The sequence below is a fragment of the Schistocerca americana genome, chromosome 10 (assembly GCF_021461395.2).
Source record: "Schistocerca americana isolate TAMUIC-IGC-003095 chromosome 10, iqSchAmer2.1, whole genome shotgun sequence".
Taxonomy (NCBI): Eukaryota; Metazoa; Arthropoda; class Insecta; order Orthoptera; family Acrididae; genus Schistocerca; species Schistocerca americana.
Genome location: NC_060128.1, coordinates 184,219,236 through 184,244,889, shown reverse-complemented (window position 1 = coordinate 184,244,889; position 25,654 = coordinate 184,219,236). Strand labels below are relative to the sequence as shown.

At 44.0% G+C, this 25,654-nt stretch overlaps 1 protein-coding gene across 1 annotated transcript in view; it reads left to right on the top strand.

Annotated features, from left to right (window-relative positions):
- LOC124552539 (platelet endothelial aggregation receptor 1-like) overlaps positions 1–25,654 on the top strand; it is a 187,556-nt gene that overhangs the window by 145,821 nt on the left and 16,081 nt on the right. The window contains exon 9 of the mRNA XM_047126857.1: positions 16,153–16,314. Within this exon, the coding sequence (XP_046982813.1) occupies positions 16,153–16,314 (162 nt within the window). The remainder of the gene's footprint in view (positions 1–16,152; positions 16,315–25,654) is intronic.

The following is a 25,654-nucleotide window of genomic DNA, read 5'->3' as shown; positions in this document are numbered from 1 at the left end:
GACTCAGACTAAAAGGTAAATTTAGGAATATATCAATAGTTAATGCACATGCACCAACAGAGGAAAAAGAGGATATAATTAAAGAACATTTCTACGAAGACTTGGAAAAAGTATACGGTGCAGTACCTAAATATGACCTGATGCTAGTAATAGGAGATTTTAATGCAAAAATAGGGAGGAATGAACATCTGTATGGAGTTTCTGGAAAATATTCACTACATGAAGAAAACAATGAGAATGGAGACTTATTATGCCAATTCGCAGCAAGGAATAATATGATTATTAAAAGTACCTGCTTTCCACATAAAAGGATCCATCTGGGAACTTGGAAGTCTGCAGCTAATGGAGTAGTCAATCAGATTGATCATATTTTAGTGATTGCACGCCACTCCACGTCAGTTACGGATGTACGGAGCTGCAGAGGACCAAACTGTGATTCAGACCACTTTCTGATAAAATCAGTCTTGAGAGAGAAACTGTCACTAACAAATGGCAACAGAATGGGAAAGATGATGAAATGGAATACAGACAAACTGAACATCCCCGATGAAGTAAAAAAATACCAAGCAACACTAAGCAGAAAGTTGAGCAATGAAGAGACCACAGAAGGAGTAGATGGAAGGTGGAACAGGTTTGAAAAAGCCATTAAGGATGCTGCAGAGGAAATAATAGGCATAAGAAGGAACAGAAGAACCCAGGAGTGGTTTGATGAAGATTGCAGGTCAGCAATAGAGGAAAAGAACAGGGCAAGAACAAAAATGCTACAGAGAGAAACCAGAAATAATGTGGAACAATATAGAGAATTAAGGAGAAGAGCTAACAGACTGTGCAAGAGAAAGAAAAGAGAGTGGAATAAGAAGAAATTTCAAGAACTAGAAGAACTAAAGGAACAGAGTGAAATAAGAAAGTTCTATCATGCCATAGGCAAAATGAAGAATAGATTCCAACCAAAAACAATGGCCTGTTCCAGTAAAGATGGGAAAATGATAAGGGAGGAAGAACAGATAGTGGGAAGATGGGCAGAATATTTCAAAGATACACTAAGCACCAGCCTAGAAGATGAAGAGACAGCTGCACAGGAGGGAAGAGTGGAGCTGGAAGTAGACAATGAAACCAATGAGGCAAGAAAACCAACACTACAAGAGGTCTCCCAGACTGTGCACAAGTCAAAAAACAATCGAGCCCCTGGGGAAGACAGCATAATTGCTGAATTAATAAAAACTGGTGGTGAGGCTGTAATAAAGGAACTGCACACATTAATATCAGATATATGGGAAACAGAAACTATGCCAGATAATTGGAAAATTGGAATAATAGTCCCCATTTATAAGAAAGGGGACAGAACAGCATGTGAAAACTATAGAGGTGTAACACTCCTAAGTACAGCTTATAAGATCTTCACAAGTATATTAAACGAAAGGATACGGAAGTGTGCAGAAGGCATACTAGGGGAATATCAGTGTGGCTTTCGACCGGGCAGAGGAACAACTGGTCAAATATTTGTGATAAGGCAAATGATGGAAAAGTTCTATGAATATGATATAGATCTGCATTTCTTATTCATCGATTTCAAACAAGCCTTTGACAGCATAATTCGGCAAGAACTATACAGAGTACTGAAAGAAGTTGGTATATGTGCTAAATTAATAAGACTAATCAGAATGACAATGACAGAGACAAGAGCAAAAGTAAAGGTCCTTAGCAGAACAAGTGAGAGCTTTGACTTTAATAAAGGTGTGAAGCAAGGGGATAGCCTCTCCACTGTCCTATTCAACATTGCCCTGCATAGTGCAGTAAATAAAATCAACAAAAGAGGCACCATATTTATGAAAACTAGCCAGATATGTGCATACGCTGATGACATTGCTATAGTAGGAAGAAATACCAATACACTCCTAGAAACATACCGGGCAATGGAAACAGAAGCCTTAAAAATTGGCCTCATAGTAAATGTAAACAAAACAAAATATATGGTAATGTCACAATCTGAGGCCAGAAGAACCCCTAAAAACCTAAACATCAATGGGAAATGCTTCAATGGAGTGTCCTCTTTTAACTATTTGGGAGCCCTAATAACAAATGATAACAGTATTGGAAAGGCTATAAGGGAAAGAATACAAGCAGGAAACAGAGCTTACTTTGCAAATATGCAGCTTTTCAAAAGTAGCCTTGTTACAAGAAAAACTAAATTGCTAATATATAATTCCCTAGTCCGCCCAGTTATCACATACGGCTCAGAGGTATGGACATTGACAGAACACGATAAAAATGCTCTAAGAAGCGTTGAGCGGAAAATACTACGCAAAATCTATGGGCCAATAAGGGAGGAAGAAGGCTGGAGAATACGCTACAATGCTGAATTACAGGAGTTAATACAAGGCAGGGACATAGTAAAATTTGTTAAATCACAGCGAATACGATGGCTAGGACACTTGGAGAGAATGGCAGAGGATAGAATGCCAAAGAAAATGATGAAAGGTATGATCCATTCAGTTAGGCGAAAAGAGAGACCTAGAAGAAGATGAATCGATGAGGTAATAATGGATATCAGCAATATGGGAGGCCGGGGGTGGAAAAGAGCAGCAAATAACCGAGAAGTGTGGAGGAAGATTGTTGAAGAAGCCAAGGCTCACCAAGGGCTGTAGAGCTACTGAAGAAGAAGAAGAAGAAGAAGAGGTGGTTCATACAGCTTTACTCATTGATGTAACATCATTCAGAGGTGCAGTTCGTCTAATGGCCAATTCATAATAACTCTGAATGAGGTCTATTTCAGTTTCTGTCAATCTGCCTCGGCAGGACAGAGACTTTTGCTTCAGATAGCAACTTTCCTTTCATTTCTCTTGATAGCTTCCTCAGTCTAGCACCCATCCTCTTTTGAGCATGTACACAACAATTCAGTTTTATTACCAAGGTATCACGATAAATATTTCTTTTCGAAATAATACTGGTTTCTGTAACAAAAATAAAGGAGGCGTGCAGCATACAAGACTGTAACTTTAAAATTTGGAATATATACGTCATTTTTCACTTGAAACCCTATAATGTATATATCAATGTCATCAGGAAAGGCTATAGAATTTTATAAAGTCATAAACAAATTTCGATTTTTCCACCATTAGTAAGTACCCAGTAGAATATGTCTGTTATCTATCTTTACATACAAATTACATCTAATTTCCTTAGAATTACAAACGTGTTGCACCCTTTTGTATTGTCGAACGCTTTCTCTAGGTCGACAAGTCCCATGAATGTTGCTTGATTTTTGTTAAGCCTTGCCCACATTACCAAGTGCCCTGTTGGAACTGTTGGTATGTTACCCTGCTGGCTTTACCTTTCCCAAACACAAACTGATCGTCATCTGTTAATATCCTCAATTTACTTTCCCAACATAGAGGCTGCATAATATCGGGAATGTTATGAGATGGGGAGGCTGTGATTGTTGTAGTGCATGCCTTTGAGATATTTAACATTAAAAGTCACTGTGTTCGTAAAATGGAGTGAAGCTCCCTATACAGTGACGTGATTTTACTTTTAAAAGATAATGAAACAAGATGCGCATCATATAACGTCTAATTAAATATGAATTTAACATGGGTGGGCCCACCTTTAAAAATCAATAGTCATGCATGAAGTACATAGGTTAATGGAGGCATCTGACTACTGAATGAAAATGCATGCTTCCACAGGATGCCATTTGCTTCCATGTGCGTTCAAGTGGGAGGACTGTAGTGACTTGGCAAGACAGCCAAGCCACTCGGAGGTAGCCGAAAGGCACGCGTTTAGCTCACGCAGACTGGCGTGAGGTCTGGAACAGGACAATGTCTTGAGAATTGCAAATAAAGTACGAAGATCTTGGAATACTTAACTTTAATCCATAATTGGTGTACATCTCTCTTGACTGTACATGTTGCACAAGATAAATATCAAATGCTATGGCGCCTTGCTAGGTCGTAGCAAATGACGTAGCTGAAGGCTATGCTAACTATCGTCTCGGCAAATGAGAGCGTATTTGTCAGTGTAGCTTCGCTAGCAAAGTCGGCTGTACAACTGGGGCGAGTGCTAGGAAGTCTCTCTAGACCTGCCGTGTGGTGGCGCTCGGTCTGCAATCACTGACAGTGGCGACACGCGGGTCCGACGTATACTGACGGACCGCGGCCGATTTAAAGGCTACCACCTAGCAAGTGTGGTGTCTGGCGGTGACACCACAAGGACCTTCAACAAGATGACAGCGAATGTAAAGTTAAAGAAACAATAATGTTTAATATTGGTACCAGTTTTGGGATTGCGTAATGAACACTGTCTGTCGTCTGACAAAAAACATTTCGAAAAGTGCTAATGATAAGTGAATGCTTCCTGCAAATCAAGCAACTAACTGCAGTCATCAGTTACCGGAATCACTAACTCTGCAGAGTTAACAAATACTGCGCCACTTCAGTTAGACCACGGAAAGTCATTGCTGCCCGAATCTCACCAAATAAGTTCAAGTATTCGTACGCGGAAGTTGCATAAGGCAGATAACAGCGTTCGGGGACCCATTTTAGCATTACGGCCCGAGAGGCTGTAGCAAGACCGGCATTCTCGGAGCAAAGTGGCTGAGTGCGTCTTTACCAAAGTTATAACTTCTCTCTAGTTCCAAGTTATCCACCAAGTACACTAATGATTCTGAGCATCGTCCAGTCTCCAGCCAGGTTTTGTCGAGACTGCGACCGCTAGCCCAACGAAATTTCAAGATTTCGACAGAGCGTTGCAAGAGGGGGGGACCTTTTGTTTTATTTTTAAACGGGGACAAGGACAGAAACTAGGTGTCTTCATAGCCAGGTTCCAAAGCACCCTTTGAGACGCCGCGTCTTTCAGTTTCCGGAGAAGATTCCAACTGCCGCTTTTTTTTAAATTAAAGAAGACATTTCTTCGCGTAACCACTGCGTCCTCTTTTCCTTCGCTTAACAAAAGAAAGTCTTCCGGTCCAGACTGTATACCAATTAGGTTCCTTTCAGAATATGCTTATACTTAATCATATACAACTGTTCGCTCGGCGAAAGATCCGTACCCAAAGACTGAAAAGTTGCACAGGTCACACCAATATTCAAGAAAGGTAGTAGGAGTAATCCTCTATATTACAGGCCTGTATTCTTAACGTCGATATGCACCAGGATTTTGAAAAATATGTTGTGTTCAACGTTATGAATTACCTCGAAGAAAATGGTCTATTGACACACAGTCAACACGGATTTAGAAATCATCGTTCTTGTGAAACACAACAAGGCCTTTACTCACACGAAGTGTTGAGTGCTATTCACAAGGGATTTCATATTGATTCCATATTTCTGGATTTCCGGAAGGCTTTTGACACTACACCACAAAGGCAGCCTTTAGTCAAATTGCCTGATTATGGAATGTCGTCACAGTTATGTGACTGGATTCGTGATTACCTGTCAAAGAGGTCACAGTTTGTAGCAATTGAGGAAAGTCATTGAGTAAAACAGAAGTGATTTCTGGCGTTCCCCAAGGTACACTACTGGCCATTAAAATTGCTACACCGAGAAGAAATGCAGATGATAAACGGGTATTCATTGGGCAAATATATTATACTAGAACCGACATTTGATTACATTTTCACGCAATTTGGGTGCATAGATCCTGAGAAATCAGTACCCACAACAATCACCTCTGGCCGTAATAACGGCCTTGATATGCCTGGGCATTGAGTCAGAGCTTGGATGGCGTGTACAGGTACAGCTGCCCATGCTGCTTCAACACGATACCACAGTTCATCAAGAGTAGTGACTGGCGTATTGTGACGAGCCAGTTGCTCGGCCACCATTGACCAGAAATTTTCAGTTAGTGAGAGATCTGTGCTGGGCAGGGCAGCAGTAGAACAATTTCTGTATCCAGAAAGGCCCATACAGGACCTGCAACAGGCGTTCGTACATCATCCTGCTGAAATGTAGGGTTTCACAGGGATCGAATGAAGGGTAGAGCCACGGGTCGTAACGCATCTGAAACGTAACGTCCACTGTTCAAAGTGCCGTCAGTGCGAACAGGAGGTGACCGAGACGTATAACCAATGGCATCCCACACCATCACGCCGGATGATACGCCAGTATGGCGATGACGAATACACACTTCCAATGTGCGTTCACCGCGATGTCGCCAAACACGGATGCGACCATCGTGATGCTGTAAACAGAATCTGGATTCATCCGAAAAAATGACGTTTTGCCATTCGTACAGCCAGGTTCGTCGTTGAGTACACCATAGCAGACGCTGCTGTCTGTGATGCTTAGTCGGGGGTAATCGCAGCCATGGTCTCCGAGCTGATAGTCCATGCTGCTGCAAACGTCGTCGAACTGTTCGTGCAGATGGTTGTTGTCTTGCAAACGTCCCCACCTGTTGACTCAGGGATCGAGACGTGGCTGCAAGATCCGTTACAGCTATGCGGATAAGATGCCTGTCATCTCGACTGCTACTGATGCGTTGGGATCCAACACGGCGTTCCGTATTACCCTCCTGAACCCACCGATTCCATATTCTGCTAACAGTCATTGGATCTCGACCAACGCGAGCAGCAATGTCGCGATACGATAAACTGGAATCGCGATAGGCTACAATCCGACCTTTATCAAAGTCGGAAACGTGATGGTACGCATTTCTCCTCCTTACACGAGGCATCAGAACAACGTTTCACCAGGCAACGCCGGTCAACTGCTGTTTGTGTATGAGAAATCGGTTGGAAACTTTACTCATGTCAGCACGTTGTAGGTGTCGCCACCGGAGCCAACCTTGTGTGAATGCTCTGGAAAGCTATTCATTTGCGTATCATAGCATCTTCTTCCTGACGGTTAAATTTTGCGTCTGTAGCACGTCATCTTCGTGATGTAGCCAGTTTAATGGCCAGTTGCGTAGTATTATAGGCCCTTTTCCTTACCCTACCTGTATAAACGATGTTGGAGATAATCTCAGCAGCTGTCTTAGGTAGTTTGCAGCTGATGCTGTCGTTTATCGATTAGTAAAGTCATCAGAAGATGTAAACAAATTTCAAAAGATTTAGAAATGATACCTGAATGGCGCAAAATGTGGCAGTTGAACGTAACTAGCGATAAGTGTGAGGTCATTAACATGGGTGCTAAAACGAGTCCGTTAAATTTGGGTTATACGAGAAATCAACCAAATCTGAGGGCCTTGCATTCTACTAAATACCTAGGAATTAGAATTACGAACAACTTCAATTGAAAGGAACACACAGAAAATGTTGAGGGGATAGCGAACCAAAGACTGCGTTTTATTGGTAGGACACTTAGAAAAGTATAACAGGTCTACTAAAGAGACTGCCTACACTACGCTTGTCCGTTCTCTTTTAGAATACTGCCGCGCGGTGTGGGATCTTTACCAGATAAGACTGAAGGGTGCAACGAGTAAGTTCACAGAAGGACAGCACGTTTTGTATTATCGCGAAATAGGAGAGAGAGTGTCACTGAAATGATATAGGATTTGGGGTGGACATCATTAAAACAATGGCGTTTTCCGTTGCGGCGGAATCTTCTCACGGAATTTCGATTACCAACTTTCTCCTCCGAATGCGTTAATATTTTGTTGACGTTGTTTACGAGGGTCACTAAAAGAAATGCACACTATTTTTGTAAAAATAGTTTTCATTCTACATGTGTGAAACTTTTACAGTGTATAGATACATCCTTCCCGTTTGTTTTCAAACTTAGTTCAACATGTTCCCGTGAGTGGCGCCGTCACAGCAAGTCATCAAGATGGCTGCTACACTTGGCGTTCGTCAAAAGCAACGTTCTGTCATAGAATTCCTGTGCTGTGAAAACGAGACAGTGGGAAACATCCACAAGAGGTTGAAAAAGGTGTACGGAGATGTTGCTGTCGATCGGAGTACAGTTAGTCGATGGGCAAGCAGGTTACATGATGAAAGCGGGCACGGCAATATTGAGGATTGTCCTCGCAGCGGCGGGCCTCGTACTGCACACACTCCAGTCAATGTGAAGAGAGTTAACGAACTGGCGACTGCTGACAGACGCATCACAGTGAACGAATTGTCACGCTACGTTGGGATATGGGAAGGATGTGTTTGCAGAATACTGAAAGTGTTGGCGTTAAAAAAGGTTTGTGCCAGGTGGGTTCCCAGGACTTCTTTGACAGTGGCTCACAAAGAAACAAGAAAAACAGTATGCAGCGAACTTTTGGAACAGTACGAAAATGGTGGGGATGAATTTCTTGGAAGAATTGTGACAGGTGATGAAACATGGCTCCTTCATTTTTCACCAGAAACGAAGAGGCAACCAATGGAGTGGCATCATGCAAATTCAGCCAAGAAAAAAAAATACAAAACCACACCTTCTGCTGGAAAAGTTACGAATACGGTGTTTTTCGATTCCGAAGGACTCTTTCTTGTGGACATCATGCCAAGTGGAAGCACCATAAATTCTGATGCATATGTGACGACACTGAAGAAACTTCGGCTCGACTGAGCCGTATTCAACCACATCGGCAAAAGCAGGACGTTTTACTGTTGCGCGACAATGCACGGCCACATGTCAGTCAAAAAACCATGGAAGCGATCGCAAAACTCGGATGGACGACAGTGAAACACCCGCCTTACAGTCCTGACCTGGCTCCATGTGACTATCACCTCTTTGGGAAACTGAAAGACTCCCTTCGTGGAACAAGGCTTGAAGATGATGCCTTCCTTGTGCACGCTGCCAAACAGTGGCTCCAACAGGTTGGTCCAGAATTTTACCGTGCGCGTATACAGGCGCTGGTTCCAAGATGGCGTAAGGCAGTTGAGAGGGATGGAAATTGTGTGGAGAAATGAAAATATTATTCCTAAGGGTTGTATCTACTCACTGTAAAACTTTCAAACATGTAGAATAAAAGATGGATTTTTAAAAAAATAGGGTGCATTTGTTTTGGAGTGACGCTCATACATAGGGAGAAATGATCATCACAATAAACTAAGGGAAATCAGAGCTTGCACAGAAAGATATAGGTGTTCGTTCGCTCCGCGCGCTGTACGAAATTGGTATAACAGAGCGTTATTGTGAAGGTGGTTCGATGAACCCTCTTCCAGGTACTTAAGTGTGGTCTGCAGAGTATCCATGTAGATGTCTTTGCACGAGGGCCTGCTAGCCAGCCGACACGCTATTTCCGGCCGCCTTAACCCACCGGCACAAGGCTCGTGCTGTCGAACGTCTACGTTGAGCGTGCGGAATTGAACGAGCTGCTGAACGCTCAGGAACGATGCGACTTGTGCATACGGTACGTCGGCCCCGAAGTTTTATACGCGAACACAACGCACTCCAGCGGCAGTTGCGGGATGTTTCTACCTCGTAAATCACACTGTTTACTAAACGGGCGCGCGTGAAATTCCCAAATTAGCTCTACTAAAACGCACGTTTCCTCCATTGTCCACGAAAAGGAAAGTACCATGTCCAATCAATAAGGACACTGGCTTATAAAAGTTCCATTACAAATTTGGAATACTTCTCCACCTAAGGTAAACGTTATTTCATCATTCCCACATTTTAGTAAAACCCCAAGGTCAGTCTTACTTGATCACTGTTCCTACCCAGTGGCAGAATCTTTACAACATGTGAATTACGAAGCGTAAAAGAGAAAGGAGCAAAAATATCTGTCCTGCAGATTAAGCCAATTGAACAAACTCACTCGTCAAAATAAGGTGAACTTACATTTACATAACATGAAATACTATAGTATACACTTATATTAAACTAAAAAGAAAGTATCAGAACCTAATAAAAACGCAAATGTTAGGAAAAAAATTCGACAGTTCCGGGACGCGAATCGCCGCCCTAGATTTCAGTCCTTAAACATATCAGTGACGTTACTCATTACCCTATTTTTTTTTAAAATCCTATTTTGTTCGTTTTCGTTCGTTGCATCTGCTCGGGGCGGACGTCGTAAGACACCCGTTTCAGTTCGTCGTTGATCCATTAACTCAGTTTTCTTATTACAGAGGGCAGCTAACCCTCTTTTTTTTTTATTAAATCTCATTTTGTTCGCTTTTGTTCGTTTCATCTGCTCGGGGCGGACGTCGTAAGACACCCGTTTCAGTTCGTCGTTGATCCGTTAACTCAGTTTTCTTATTACAGAGGGCAGCTAACCCTCTGACCGAACACGCTGAGCTACCGTGCCTGCACTATTAAAGCAACAATGCTCTGCTGATGACCAATCATAACGTATTCCCAGTTGCTGAAAACTTTAATCATAGATATGTTACTGATTGAAATTTAATTACAACAAACTGTACCAAGAACAATGGGTTTTGGTTGGATCTTCAGTGCGTTGCTGCCTTCAAATAGCATACTCTCATAATACGCAAGTTGCAATAATTCTGTTGCCACGAATATGATGTTACTCATTATTTTGTTGGAACGAATTACACAGTTAACAACGGGTTTTCCAGTGATTCTCAATTTGCTGTTGCTCAGGAACGGCATATATACGAGGGCCGTTCAGAAAGTAACCTCCGGTTGATTTAAAAAAATACACCAAGTTAAATAAAAATATTTTAATATACACATCTTACAACTACAACTTTGCACTATTTTTCTACATAGTCTCCATAGCGATTGAGGCACTTATCGTATCTCTTCACAAGCTTTGTAATTCCTTCTGCATAAAAATCACCCGCTTGTGCCTGGAGCCAGCCTGTGACCGCATCTTTGAGCTCTTCGTCGTCATCAAACCGCTGTGACCCGAGCCATTTCTTCAAATGCATGAAGAGGTGATAATCACTTGGCGCCAGGTCTGGGCTGTAAGGTGGATGGTTGATAACGTCCCACTTGAAGGACTCAAGAAGGGCCGTTGTTCTGCGAGCAGAGTGAGGACAGGCGTTATCGTGCAAAAAAACGATACCGGAAGTCAGCATACCACAGCGTTTGTTCTGTATAGCCCGTCGTAACTTTTTTATTGTTTCACAGTACACGTCTTGATTAATGGTCGTACCACGTTCCATGAATTCAACCAACAACACCCCTTTGGCATCCCAAAACACCGTTGCCATCAGTTTTCTGGCAGAAAAATCTTGCGAGGCTTTTCTTGGTTTGGTAGGCGAATTTGAATGTGCCCACATCTTTGATTGTTCTTTTGTCTCAGGGTTCACGTACTTAATCCAGGTTTCGTCACCGGTCACGATTCTGTTTAACAGTGGTTCTCCTTCGTCCTCATAACGTGACAGAAAGTCTAATGCAGAGGCCATTCTTTGAGTTTTGTGGTGGTCGGTAAGAGTTTTGGGCACCCATCGTGCACAGAACATACGGTAACCCAATCTTGCTGTCACTATCTCGTACAAGAGAGTCTTAGAAATCTGTGGAAAACCAGTAGACAACTCCGACATTGAGAAACGTCGATTTTCACGAACTTTTGTATCAACTGTCTGAACGAGTTCGTCAGTCACCAACGATGGTCTACCACTCCTCTCTTCATCATGAACGTTTTCTCGTCCACTTTTAAATAAACGTACCCATTCACGGACAACTCCTTCACTCATAACTCTTGGTCCGTACACGGCACAAAGCTCACGATGAATAGCTGCTGCAGAATATCCTTTGGCTGTAAAAAACCTTATGACAGCGCGCACTTCACATTTGGCGGGGTTTTCTATTGCAGCACACATTTCAAACTGCCACAAAAACTAAACTAGCGCAGGTACGACGTTCACTCGACCACGGCTTGATGCCGACTGACCTGTTGAGTGCGTGAACGCACAGATGGCGTCGCTACTCCCCCCACAACCCGCACTGTGACCAATCGGAGGTTACTTTCTGAACCGCCCTCGTACGTATAGGCTTGAAATGAATGCCAATTTGGAGCCTCACAACTCTGTGCTGAAGGAGATGGCGTGCTTTTCATGCAGCCACAGGACGTCGTGTTACGACTCAAACTGTGCGCAATAGGCTCCGCGATGCACAACTTCACTCCGACGTTTTTGCAACCACGACACCATGCAGCGCGGTACACATGGGCCCAACAATATGGCGAATGGACCGCTCAGGTTTGGCATCACGTTCTCTTCCCTGATGAGTGTCACATATACCTCCAACCAGACGATCGTCTGAGACCTTTTTGGAGGCAACCTGGTCAGCCTGAACGCCTTAGGCACACTGTCCAGCAAGTGCAGCAAGGTGGAGGTTCCCCGCTGTTTTGGGGTGGCATTACGTGGGGCCCACAAACGCCGCTGATGGTCGTAGAAGGCGATGTAACGACTGTACAATACGTGGATGCCAGCCTCCAATCGATAGCGCAACCGTATCGGCAACATGTTGGCGAGGCATTCGTCTTCATGGACGACAATTCGTGCCCCCATCGTGCACATCTTCTGAATGACTTCCTTGAGGATAACGACTTCGTTCGATTAGAGTGGCCAGCATCTTCTCCAGACATGAACCCTATCGAACATCAAATGGTTCAAATGGCTCTGAGCACTATGGGACTTAACTTCTGAGGTCATCAGTCCCTAGAACTTAGAACTACTTAAACCTAACTAACCTAAGGACATCACACACATCCATGCCCGAGGCAGGATTCGAACCTGCGACCGTAGCGCTCGCGCGGCTCCAGGCTGTAGCGCCTAGAGCCGCTCTGCCACTCCGGCCGGCCCCTATCGAACATGCCTGGGATAGATTGAAAGACCTGTTTATGGACGACGTGGCCCACCAACAACTCTGAGGGATCTACGCCGAATGGCCCTTGAGGAGTGGGACAATCTGGACCAACTGTGCCTTGATGAACTTGTGGATAGTATACCACGACGAATACAAGCATGCCTCAATACAAGAGGACGTGCTATTGGGTATTAGAGGTACCGGTGTGTACAGCAATCTGGACCGCCACCTCTGAATGTCTCACTGTATGGAGGTACAACATGCAATGTGTGGTTTTCATGAGCAGAAAAAAGGACGGAAATGATGTTTACGTTGATCTCTGTTCTAATTACCCGGAACACTCGGAAATGAGGGGTTGCAAAACTTTTTTTGATGTGCGTAGCTGATTAGATTAGATTTACTTTCATTCCAATTGATCCGTAGTGAGAAGGTCCTCCAGGATGTAGAACATGTCAGAAAAACAACAATACATGACAAATATTTACAACTAAAACAAATAAGCTAATGTACCATTGCACAGGTCCGAAGTGGCATGGTCGTCATTTTTTAATGAACGCTATATGTAAGAATCGTTTTACAAATACTAATGCACTGAATTTAAAACAAAAAAAGTTTATTTATTTATTTATAAGGTAATAAACGTGTAATACAAGTACTAAATACTTATTTACAATGAACACATTACTGCACTGAACTGGTGCAGAAGTTAGATTGTACTCACACACACACACACACACACACACACACACACACACACACACACACACACACACACACACACTTATTTACAATGAACGCATTACTGCACTGAAATTGTGCAAATCAGTTGATTCTCCTGGGAAATTCATCAATGGAGTAGCAGGAGCTGCCCTTAAACTGAATTTCATTGGTTGTTAAACTTTATATGGCTGCTGGAAAGTTATTGAAAATGTGTGTTCCTGAATAATGCACACCTTTTTGTACAAGAGTAAGTGCCTTTAAATCGTTGTGAAGATTATTCTTATTTCTAGTATTGATTCCATGAAATGAGCTGTTGGTTTGAAAAAGTGATATATTTTTAATGACAAATTTCATTAAGGAATAAGCAATAGTTAGTATCCCTAGTTCCCTAAACAGGCTTCTGCAAGATGTTCTTCAGTTCGCCGGCTGAAGTGGCCATGCGGTTCTAGGCGCTGCAGTCTGGAACCGCGTGACCACTACGGTCGCCGGTTCGAATCCTGCCTCTGGCATGGATGTGTGTGATGTCCTTAGTTAGGTTTAAGTAGTTCTAAGTTGAAGGGGACTGATGACCACAGCAGTTAAGTCCCATAGCGCTCAGAGCCATTTGAACCATTTTTTCTTGAGTTCACACCACATATAACTCTTAATGCACGTTTTTGTCTCCGGAAAACTTTAGCTTAGCTTGATGAATTGCCCCAAAAAATAATCCCATATGACATTATGGAATGAAAGTAAGCATAGTATGCAAGCTTTTTCATTTTTCTATGCGCTATGTCTGACACAATTCGCATTACAAATAGAGATTTGTTAAGACGCTTCAGCAGTTCTGTGGTGTGCTCCTCCCAGTTGAATTTACTATCAAGCTGTAATCCCAGGAGCATAACACTGTCCACTTCTTCTATCTGCTTGTCATCGTATGTTTGGCATATACTCGTGCGACACCCCTTACTATGTAAAACCCCACCCGTCACTTATCTGGTTTTGGCGTGTGTTCACCCCAGCTAATTGACTAACAGATCAACAGAGAGTGCAAAACTGCCGCAATATCAGGTAACGCAACGAAAGTAATAAGGCCCTGTGACTCCTGATTGAACATCGGTGGCAGTTTTGACAGTAATTGCTTCAGAATTTATCACTTTTAATTAAAAAGGGGTGCACATTGATGTTATATTCAGCTATTGAACACCAGGTGCAAATGTTGAACATAAAATGAATTAAGGAAGTGACTTGGGATTTCAACTACTTGATTGAAAACAGATGCAGTTGATTAGCACAAATTTATTTTAACTCCCAACCTTCAATCATCACACTACATGACTCTCCTATCAGGCAGTGGTAATAAATTGCGTTTACGTGGAATAAAGCATGATAAATCAAAATTAATTCCTATCGACTGACCCACGCATAATACGAAGTGTGAGAAGAATTCTCCAATACATGGCCCATGGAAACTTTGCCGACGTGATCCAACAAATTAATCAGTGGCCTAATTCAAGCCGGAGCGGGTACAGTATCACCGAATTCATCGTGGCGGAGCGTCGTCGTTGTGAGGATGTCGGCTGACCTCTTGGTGCTGCAAGGCTGCGCTCGTCTATTCACTCCTAGCTATCTTGCTCAGTACATAGCTGAACCAAAACTTTCCATCTCCAAGCTCAATCGTTCCATTTGCTAAGTCCTAAACTGCAGAGATGCTCACTCTTTCTGAGGCAAGCTGAGTAAACCACGTCCACACTCTATGCAAGCTGGGAACGGAAGACTACTATGGAGACTTCTCCCAGTCCGCTCTTCACCTCGGTTTCCCCTCCAGCAAAATCAGTTACGCCAATTGCAGCGCAAGTCACGTTAATTATGTGTCGCTTCCCAGCGCTGACCAATGACTGCTCTGAGAAGTGAACAAATTCCCACAGAATTTCCCTTTCTCTCAACTTCTGCTATTTGCTCCTCCCAGGCCACCCATCAAGGTTATCGTCTGCAAAAAACACCAATTTTTCCGGAATTCTGACTCCCAGGAGAGTACTTCAAATTCCTCGGTCCTACGTTCCCATCGGAGGCCGGTGTATTTCATTCTGTCGATCTTCACCTGATTTACTTCAGACACTGCGGACCGTGAATTCAGCGTGAAGTTGCTATAGTCATGAACACGCATATTTTGGCCTCCGTTGACGGCTCCACCGTAGCTTTGTGCAGCTTACTCGCATGTTTCACTGAAAACGGGACAACGGACATTTATCAACAGGTGTACAAGTTCTCCATCTGCTTCCCGGTACACCAGCATGGGGTCAGCCACCCGCTCACTGTCACTCATGTTAAGGAAGCTGGAGGCCGCGCCCCATTACCGCTTTCTCAGAGCTTGAGTCGCCATAAGCTGCCTATTGTCGCTTCCCTTCACCGCTCCCCAGCTGGCCACAGTCAACTCTGAATACTTCCCTGGGATAAACTAGCCTCCAGTAAATCAACGCGTTTCCACAAAGTTTTCATGTCGTGTGAATTACTTTAAAACCATCACCTGACATTAATTATTCCAATATGTCCATACTATACCCTCTACAAGACGCATTGTGCCTTGTCAGTCATTTTTGTTCAGCCTTACTGTTCGCTCAACTTGAATTAGGTGATCTTTAATGACTTCAGGTAAGGGGCATAGTTCTTGCCATCTTACAACTAGTTCTGAACTGCATGTGTTGAATAATTGTCACCCTGCGTCAGACCCTTTGATTGTCATGAATGCAGCCTAGTGCGGCTGCAGCCCAAGCTGTGAATAACCACTCGCTCCCCCCACGTGTTGTTGCAGGCAGGAAGCGCCCTCTCTGCAGCAGTGAGGGGCGCGGGACCCCAGCGTCCACCGGGGGCAAGGCTACCTGGCTGCTGCTGTTCCTTCTGCCTCCTGCAGTGGCCGCTGTGGCGCTGGCGGCGTTCCTCTGCGTCAGGAACAGGCGGAGGAAGTCAGCAACTGGTATGTATGACTGTAAAGTAGCTGGGGCCGCATTCGCACCGCACACCACTAAAACAGAGAATAGTAAACCCGTCTTTTATACTGAGCTGACAAAAGTCGCGGAATACTTCCTAATATCATGTCGGATCTGCATTTGCATAGCGTAGCTCAGCAACTGTAACAAGGGGAGGTCACAACGTTTGGAATCCTCTGTTATGCCAGTCCTGTCTGGATATTCCCCCCCCCCCCCAAATTCTGTAAGTCCCTCCAGACCCTTGAGCATCATGCACTCTGCCTCGCCTTCCGTATACGCCTCCCGTCCCCCACGCAGATCCTCTATGACCTCATTCCTTTCCCCCATCTGCTCCTATTCCTCGAACATGTCCACATACACTACACCTCCCGCCGCCTTGATCCCCCTCACCCCCTGGTTGCTCCTCTCCTCTCCCATCCCTGCCCCCTGCCACGCCTTCACCGTTGTGTCCCCCCTACCCTCCATCTCTACACCCTTCATCTCCTTTCCCCCCAAGGTGGCTTCCATCCCCCTCCCAGATGATGCCCTCTCTCCCTCCATTTATCCCTCCTATCAACTCTGATCCTCACACTCCCCGCTCCTTTCCTCCATCCTTTCCCTGTGCTCCCCCCCTTCCATCCTGTGTTTCTCCCCGCCTAACCTCTCCCTACCGCCCTTCCCCCCCCCACCCCCGGAGTCCTTTTGTATTCCCATCCTCTGCCTGCCCCACTCCCTGTCGCATCTGCCCAGCACCCCCCACCACTCTTATGGGTCCTCATCCTCCATTGGCTCCTTTCCCCCCCTTCGCTTTTCCTCACTTCCCCCCTTTTTTATTTTCCCATCATCCGTCCAGTTTCCTCCCCGCCTGCTCTCGGCTCTGGTATGTCGTATTTTCGTGCAGTGTTCCATTGAATGTTCAGTGTTGTTTCGTCTTTTCCCGTGTTGTGAACAGAAACTGTGCTGTTGCTGGGTGTGAATTTTATGTCTTTTGCAAACGGTAACCAGACTGTCGCCATGTTTTTTAATTGTCTGTGTATTATTTTACCTGTCTGCTTCATATGTATTTTATTAGCACCATCATCCCTTGGTTCTATATTTTAAGTTCCACGATTTTTTCGCCATGTTGCCATTTAAGTCCCCGATTTTATCGCCTGTTTTTATTATTTATTATCTTCATCTTCTTAAAACAAAGTCTGTAGGCTGAAGAGCGGCATACTAAGCTGCTGCCAGCCCGTCTCCTTTGGGGGGAATCGTAATTCAATAATGAAAAAAAAGACGTTTGGAACGCGGATATACTGCAAACTTCGTACACTCGTAGTACTCCATTAGGACAACAAAATGTGTAAGCAGTAGCGCGTACTTCTCAAGCGCTATTGAAAAAATCGCAAAATAATTTCGTTCGTCAAATATAAACCTGTGTGTGCCCTTGTTTATCATGAAGCGGTTCTTTGCCGGGACGGTAGCTCAGCTTTCGGTCAGAGGGTTAGCAGCCCTCTTACGACGTCCGGCCCGAGCAGATGCAACGAAGGAAAGCGAACAAAATTAGATTAAAAAAAAAAAGCTTGTTCGGTCAGAGGGTTAGCTGTTCTCCGCAATAAAAAAGAACTGAGTTACTGGATCAACGACGAACTGAAACGGAGGTCTTGTGACGTCCGCCCTGAGCAGATACAACAAACGAAAATGAACAATGAGACTTTTTTTTAAAAAAAAGAAAGAAAAAGAAAAGAAAAGAATGTTTAGCGATCAAGCCCTGTAGTCGCTGGGTCGCTGGGTCGAGTCCCACTCGTCAGTTTTTTTTTTATTTCTAACACAGTCATTTTCTTTACTATTTATATTACAATTGATGTAATGAGAAAAATAAGTGTAATCGAATGAACATCTATTAAATTTACAATGTTATTAGATTTTCACCCAATTTGGGTACACAGATCCTGAGAAATAAATACCCATTACAACCACCTCTGGCCTTAATAACGACCTTGATACGCCTGGGCATTTAGTCAAACAGAGCTTGGATGGCGTGTACAGGTACAGCTGCCCATGCAGCTTCAACACGATACCACAGTTCATCAATAGTAGTGACTGGCGTATTGTGATGAGCCAGTTGCTCGGCCGCCAATGACCAGACGTTTTCAATTGGTGAGGGATCTGGAGAATGTGCTGGCCAGGGCAGCAGTCGAACATTTTCTGTATCCAGAAAGGCCCGTACAGGACCTGAAACATGCGGTCGTGCATTATCCTGCTGAAATGTAGGGTTTCGCAGGGATCGAATGAAGGGTAGAGCCACGGGTCGTAACACATTTGAAATGTAACGTCCACTGTTCAAAGTGCCGTCAATGCGAATAAGAGGTGACCGAGATGTGTAACCAATGGCACGCCATACCATCACGCCGAGTGATACGCTGGTATGACGATGACGAATACACGCTTCGAATGTGCGTTCACCGCGATGGCGCCAAACACGGATGCGACCATCGCGATGCTGTTAACAGAACCTGGATTCATCCGAAAAAATTATGTTTTGCAATTCGTGCACCCAGGTTCGTCGTCGAGTACACAATCGCAGGCGCTCCTGTCTGTGACGCAGCGTCAAGGGTAACCGCAGCCACGGTCTCTGAGCTGATAGTCCATGCTGTCGCAAGCGTCGTCGAACTGTTCGTGCAGATGGTTGTTGTCTTGCAAACGTCCCCATCTGTTGACTCATGGATCGAGACGTGGCTGCACGATCGGTTACAGCCATGCGGATAAGATGCCTGTCACCTCGACTGCTAGTGATACGAGGTTGTTGGGATCCAGCACGGCGTTCCGTATTACCCTCCTGAACCCACCGATTCCATATTCTGCTAACAGTCATTGGATCTCGACCAACGCGAGCAGCAATGTCGCGATACGATAAACCGCAATCGCGATAAGCTACAATCCGACCTTTATCAAAGTCGGAAACGTGATGGTACGCATTTCTCCTCCTTACACGCGGCATCACAACAACATTTCACCAGGCAACGCCGGTCAACTGCTGTTTGTGTATGAGAAATCGGTTGCAAACTTTCCTCATGTCAGCACGTTGTAGGTGTCGCCACCGGAGCCAACCTTGTGTGAATGCTCTGAAAAGCTAATCATTTGCATATCAGAGCATCTTCTTCCTGTCGATTAATTTTCGCGTCTGTAGCACGCCATCTTCGTGGTGTAGCAATTTTAATGGCCAGTAGTGTAATACTTTTCGTTCCTGAAAGTGTGTATGTTTTTCTTGACGGACTCTGCCCATTTTGTGCTCCAACAGGAGCATTTCTTCACTTGTTCTAGCATTGTCGCGACTTCCTTTGCACCGCTGTGGTGTGTTGTAAACAATTATTTATATCATGTACAGTATGTATAGTACAGTAAGTAAGCTTGTAAGCTCTACCATGAATATTTCCAATGAAAAAGTTATTTTTAAAATTTGCATATTCTTACAAGGGGAGGCCACGACGTTTGGAACGAGGATTTACCGCAAACTTCCTACACTCGTAGTACTCCATGAGGACAACAAAATGCGTAAGTAGTAGCGCGTACTTCTCAAGCGTTACTGAGAAAATCGCAAGATAATTTCGGTCGTCCAGTATATAACTGTGCGTGGCCATTTTAACCATGAAACGGTTGCAGCGGAGTGTGCCTGCACGGTAGCTCAGCGTGTTCGGTCAGAGGGTTAGCTCCCACTGTAATAAAAACACTGAGTAAATCGATCAACAACGAACTTAAACGGATGTCTTATGACGTCCGCCCCGAGCAGATGCAACAAACAAAACCGAACAAAATGAGTAAAAAAAAAAAAATGTTGTCGGTGCGGTAGCTCAGCGTGTTCGGTCAGAGCGTTTGCTACCCTTTATAATAAAGAAACTGAGTGAACGGATGAACGAACAAACTTGAACTGGTGTCATCGGACGTCCGCCCTGAACAAATTCCGCGAACAAGATAGAACAAAAAGTATTTTTAAAAAAAGGGTACGGTAGCTCAGCGTGTTCGGTCAGAGTGTTAGCTTCCCTTTATAATAAAGAAACTGAGCGAACGGATGAACGAACAAACTTGAACTGGTGTCATCGGACGTCCGCCCTGAACAAATTCCGCGAACAAGATAGAACAAAAAGTATTTTTAAAAAAAGGGTACGGTAGCTCAGCGTGTTCGGTCATAGCGTTAGCTTCCCTTTATAATAAAGAAACTGAGCGAACGGATGAACGAACAAACTTGAACTGGTGTCATCGGACGTCCGCCCTGAACAAATTCCGCGAACAAGATAGAACAAAAAGTATTTTTAAAAAAAGGGTACGGTAGCTCAGCGTGTTCGGTCAGAGCGTTAGCTTCCCTTTATAATAAAGAAACTGAGCGAACGGATGAACGAACAAACTTGAACTGGTGTCATCGGACGTCCGCCCTGAACAAATTCCGCGAACAAGATAGAACAAAAAGTATTTTTAAAAAAAGGGTACGGTAGCTCAGCGTGTTCGGTCAGAGCGTTAGCTTCCCTTTATAATAAAGAAACTGAGCGAACGGATGAACGAACAAACTTGAACTGGTGTCATCGGACGTCCGCCCTGAACAAATTCCGCGAACAAGATAGAACAAAAAGTATTTTTAAAAAAAGGGTACGGTAGCTCAGCGTGTTCGGTCAGAGCGTTAGCTTCCCTTTATAATAAAGAAACTGAGCGAACGGATGAACGAACAAACTTGAACTGGTGTCATCGGACGTCCGCCCTGAACAAATTCCGCGAACAAGATAGAACAAAAAGTATTTTTAAAAAAAGGGTACGGTAGCTCAGCGTGTTCGGTCAGAGCGTTAGCTTCCCTTTATAATAAAGAAACTGAGCGAACGGATGAACGAACAAACTTGAACTGGTGTCATCGGACGTCCGCCCTGAACAAATTCCGCGAACAAGATAGAACAAAAAGTATTTTTAAAAAAAGGGTACGGTAGCTCAGCGTGTTCGGTCAGAGCGTTAGCTTCCCTTTATAATAAAGAAACTGAGCGAACGGATGAACGAACAAACTTGAACTGGTGTCATCGGACGTCCGCCCTGAACAAATTCCGCGAACAAGATAGAACAAAAAGTATTTTTAAAAAAAGGGTACGGTAGCTCAGCGTGTTCGGTCAGAGCGTTAGCTTCCCTTTATAATAAAGAAACTGAGCGAACGGATGAACGAACAAACTTGAACTGGTGTCATCGGACGTCCGCCCTGAACAAATTCCGCGAACAAGATAGAACAAAAAGTATTTTTAAAAAAAGGGTACGGTAGCTCAGCGTGTTCGGTCAGAGCGTTAGCTTCCCTTTATAATAAAGAAACTGAGCGAACGGATGAACGAACAAACTTGAACTGGTGTCATCGGACGTCCGCCCTGAACAAATTCCGCGAACAAGATAGAACAAAAAGTATTTTTAAAAAAAGGGTACGGTAGCTCAGCGTGTTCGGTCAGAGCGTTAGCTTCCCTTTATAATAAAGAAACTGAGCGAACGGATGAACGAACAAACTTGAACTGGTGTCATCGGACGTCCGCCCTGAACAAATTCCGCGAACAAGATAGAACAAAAAGTATTTTTAAAAAAAGGGTACGGTAGCTCAGCGTGTTCGGTCAGAGCGTTAGCTTCCCTTTATAATAAAGAAACTGAGCGAACGGATGAACGAACAAACTTGAACTGGTGTCATCGGACGTCCGCCCTGAACAAATTCCGCGAACAAGATAGAACAAAAAGTATTTTTAAAAAAAGGGTACGGTAGCTCAGCGTGTTCGGTCAGAGCGTTAGCTTCCCTTTATAATAAAGAAACTGAGCGAACGGATGAACGAACAAACTTGAACTGGTGTCATCAGACGTCCGCCCTGAACAAATTCCGCGAACAAGATAGAACAAAAAGTATTTTTAAAAAAAGGGTACGGTAGCTCAGCGTGTTCGGTCAGAGCGTTAGCTTCCCTTTATAATAAAGAAACTGAGCGAACGGATGAACGAACAAACTTGAACTGGTGTCATCGGACGTCCGCCCTGAACAAATTCCGCGAACAAGATAGAACAAAAAGTATTTTTAAAAAAAGGGTACGGTAGCTCAGCGTGTTCGGTCAGAGCGTTAGCTTCCCTTTATAATAAAGAAACTGAGCGAACGGATGAACGAACAAACTTGAACTGGTGTCATCGGACGTCCGCCCTGAACAAATTCCGCGAACAAGATAGAACAAAAAGTATTTTTAAAAAAAGGGTACGGTAGCTCAGCGTGTTCGGTCAGAGCGTTAGCTTCCCTTTATAATAAAGAAACTGAGCGAACGGATGAACGAACAAACTTGAACTGGTGTCATCGGACGTCCGCCCTGAACAAATTCCGCGAACAAGATAGAACAAAAAGTATTTTTAAAAAAAGGGTACGGTAGCTCAGCGTGTTCGGTCAGAGCGTTAGCTTCCCTTTATAATAAAGAAACTGAGCGAACGGATGAACGAACAAACTTGAACTGGTGTCATCGGACGTCCGCCCTGAACAAATTCCGCGAACAAGATAGAACAAAAAGTATTTTTAAAAAAAGGGTACGGTAGCTCAGCGTGTTCGGTCAGAGCGTTAGCTTCCCTTTATAATAAAGAAACTGAGCGAACGGATGAACGAACAAACTTGAACTGGTGTCATCGGACGTCCGCCCTGAACAAATTCCGCGAACAAGATAGAACAAAAAGTATTTTTAAAAAAAGGGTACGGTAGCTCAGCGTGTTCGGTCAGAGCGTTAGCTTCCCTTTATAATAAAGAAACTGAGCGAACGGATGAACGAACAAACTTGAACTGGTGTCATCGGACGTCCGCCCTGAACAAATTCCGCGAACAAGATAGAACAAAAAGTATTTTTAAAAAAAGGGTACGGTAGCTCAGCGTGTTCGGTCAGAGCGTTAGCTTCCCTTTATAATAAAGAAACTGAGCGAACGGATGAACGAACAAACTTGAACTGGTGTCATCGGACGTCCGCCCTGAACAAATTCCGCGAACAAGATAGAACAAAAAGTATTTTTAAAAAAAGGGTACGGTAGCTCAGCGTGTTCGGTCAGAGCGTTAGCTTCCCTTTATAATAAAGAAACTGAGCGAACGGATGAACGAACAAACTTGAACTGGTGTCATCGGACGTCCGCCCTGAACAAATTCCGCGAACAAGATAGAACAAAAAGTATTTTTAAAAAAAGGGTACGGTAGCTCAGCGTGTTCGGTCAGAGCGTTAGCTTCCCTTTATAATAAAGAAACTGAGCGAACGGATGAACGAACAAACTTGAACTGGTGTCATCGGACGTCCGCCCTGAACAAATTCCGCGAACAAGATAGAACAAAAAGTATTTTTAAAAAAAGGGTACGGTAGCTCAGCGTGTTCGGTCAGAGCGTTAGCTTCCCTTTATAATAAAGAAACTGAGCGAACGGATGAACGAACAAACTTGAACTGGTGTCATCGGACGTCCGCCCTGAACAAATTCCGCGAACAAGATAGAACAAAAAGTATTTTTAAAAAAAGGGTACGGTAGCTCAGCGTGTTCGGTCAGAGCGTTAGCTTCCCTTTATAATAAAGAAACTGAGCGAACGGATGAACGAACAAACTTGAACTGGTGTCATCGGACGTCCGCCCTGAACAAATTCCGCGAACAAGATAGAACAAAAAGTATTTTTAAAAAAAGGGTACGGTAGCTCAGCGTGTTCGGTCAGAGCGTTAGCTTCCCTTTATAATAAAGAAACTGAGCGAACGGATGAACGAACAAACTTGAACTGGTGTCATCGGACGTCCGCCCTGAACAAATTCCGCGAACAAGATAGAACAAAAAGTATTTTTAAAAAAAGGGTACGGTAGCTCAGCGTGTTCGGTCAGAGCGTTAGCTTCCCTTTATAATAAAGAAACTGAGCGAACGGATGAACGAACAAACTTGAACTGGTGTCATCGGACGTCCGCCCTGAACAAATTCCGCGAACAAGATAGAACAAAAAGTATTTTTAAAAAAAGGGTACGGTAGCTCAGCGTGTTCGGTCAGAGCGTTAGCTTCCCTTTATAATAAAGAAACTGAGCGAACGGATGAACGAACAAACTTGAACTGGTGTCATCGGACGTCCGCCCTGAACAAATTCCGCGAACAAGATAGAACAAAAAGTATTTTTAAAAAAAGGGTACGGTAGCTCAGCGTGTTCGGTCAGAGCGTTAGCTTCCCTTTATAATAAAGAAACTGAGCGAACGGATGAACGAACAAACTTGAACTGGTGTCATCGGACGTCCGCCCTGAACAAATTCCGCGAACAAGATAGAACAAAAAGTATTTTTAAAAAAAGGGTACGGTAGCTCAGCGTGTTCGGTCAGAGCGTTAGCTTCCCTTTATAATAAAGAAACTGAGCGAACGGATGAACGAACAAACTTGAACTGGTGTCATCGGACGTCCGCCCTGAACAAATTCCGCGAACAAGATAGAACAAAAAGTATTTTTAAAAAAAGGGTACGGTAGCTCAGCGTGTTCGGTCAGAGCGTTTGCTTCCCTTTATAATAAAGAAACTGAGCGAACGGATGAACGAACAAACTTGAACTGGTGTCATCGGACGTCCGCCCTGAACAAATTCCGCGAACAAGATAGAACAAAAAGTATTTTTAAAAAAAGGGTACGGTAGCTCAGCGTGTTCGGTCAGAGCGTTTGCTACCCTTTATAATAAAGAAACTGAGTGAACGGATGAACGAACAAACTTGAACTGGTGTCATCGGACGTCCGCCCTGAACAAATTCCGTGAACAAGATAGAACAAAAAGTATTTTTAAAAAAAGGGTACGGTAGCTCAGCGTGTTCGGTCAGAGCGTTAGCTTCCCTTTATAATAAAGAAACTGAGCGAACGGATGAATGAACAAACTTGAACTGGTGTCATCGGACGTCCGCCCTGAACAAATTCCGCGAACAAGATAGAACAAAAAGTATTTTTAAAAAAAGGGTACGGTAGCTCAGCGTGTTCGGTCAGAGCGTTTGCTACCCTTTATAATAAAGAAACTGAGTGAACGGATGAACGAACAAACTTGAACTGGTGTCATCGGACGTCCGCCCTGAACAAATTCCGCGAACAAGATAGAACAAAAAGTATTTTTAAAAAAAGGGTACGGTAGCTCAGCGTGTTCGGTCAGAGCGTTAGCTTCCCTTTATAATAAAGAAACTGAGCGAACGGATGAACGAACAAACTTGAACTGGTGTCATCGGACGTCCGCCCTGAACAAATTCCGCGAACAAGATAGAACAAAAAGTATTTTTAAAAAAAGGGTACGGTAGCTCAGCGTGTTCGGTCAGAGCGTTAGCTTCCCTTTATAATAAAGAAACTGAGCGAACGGATGAACGAACAAACTTGAAC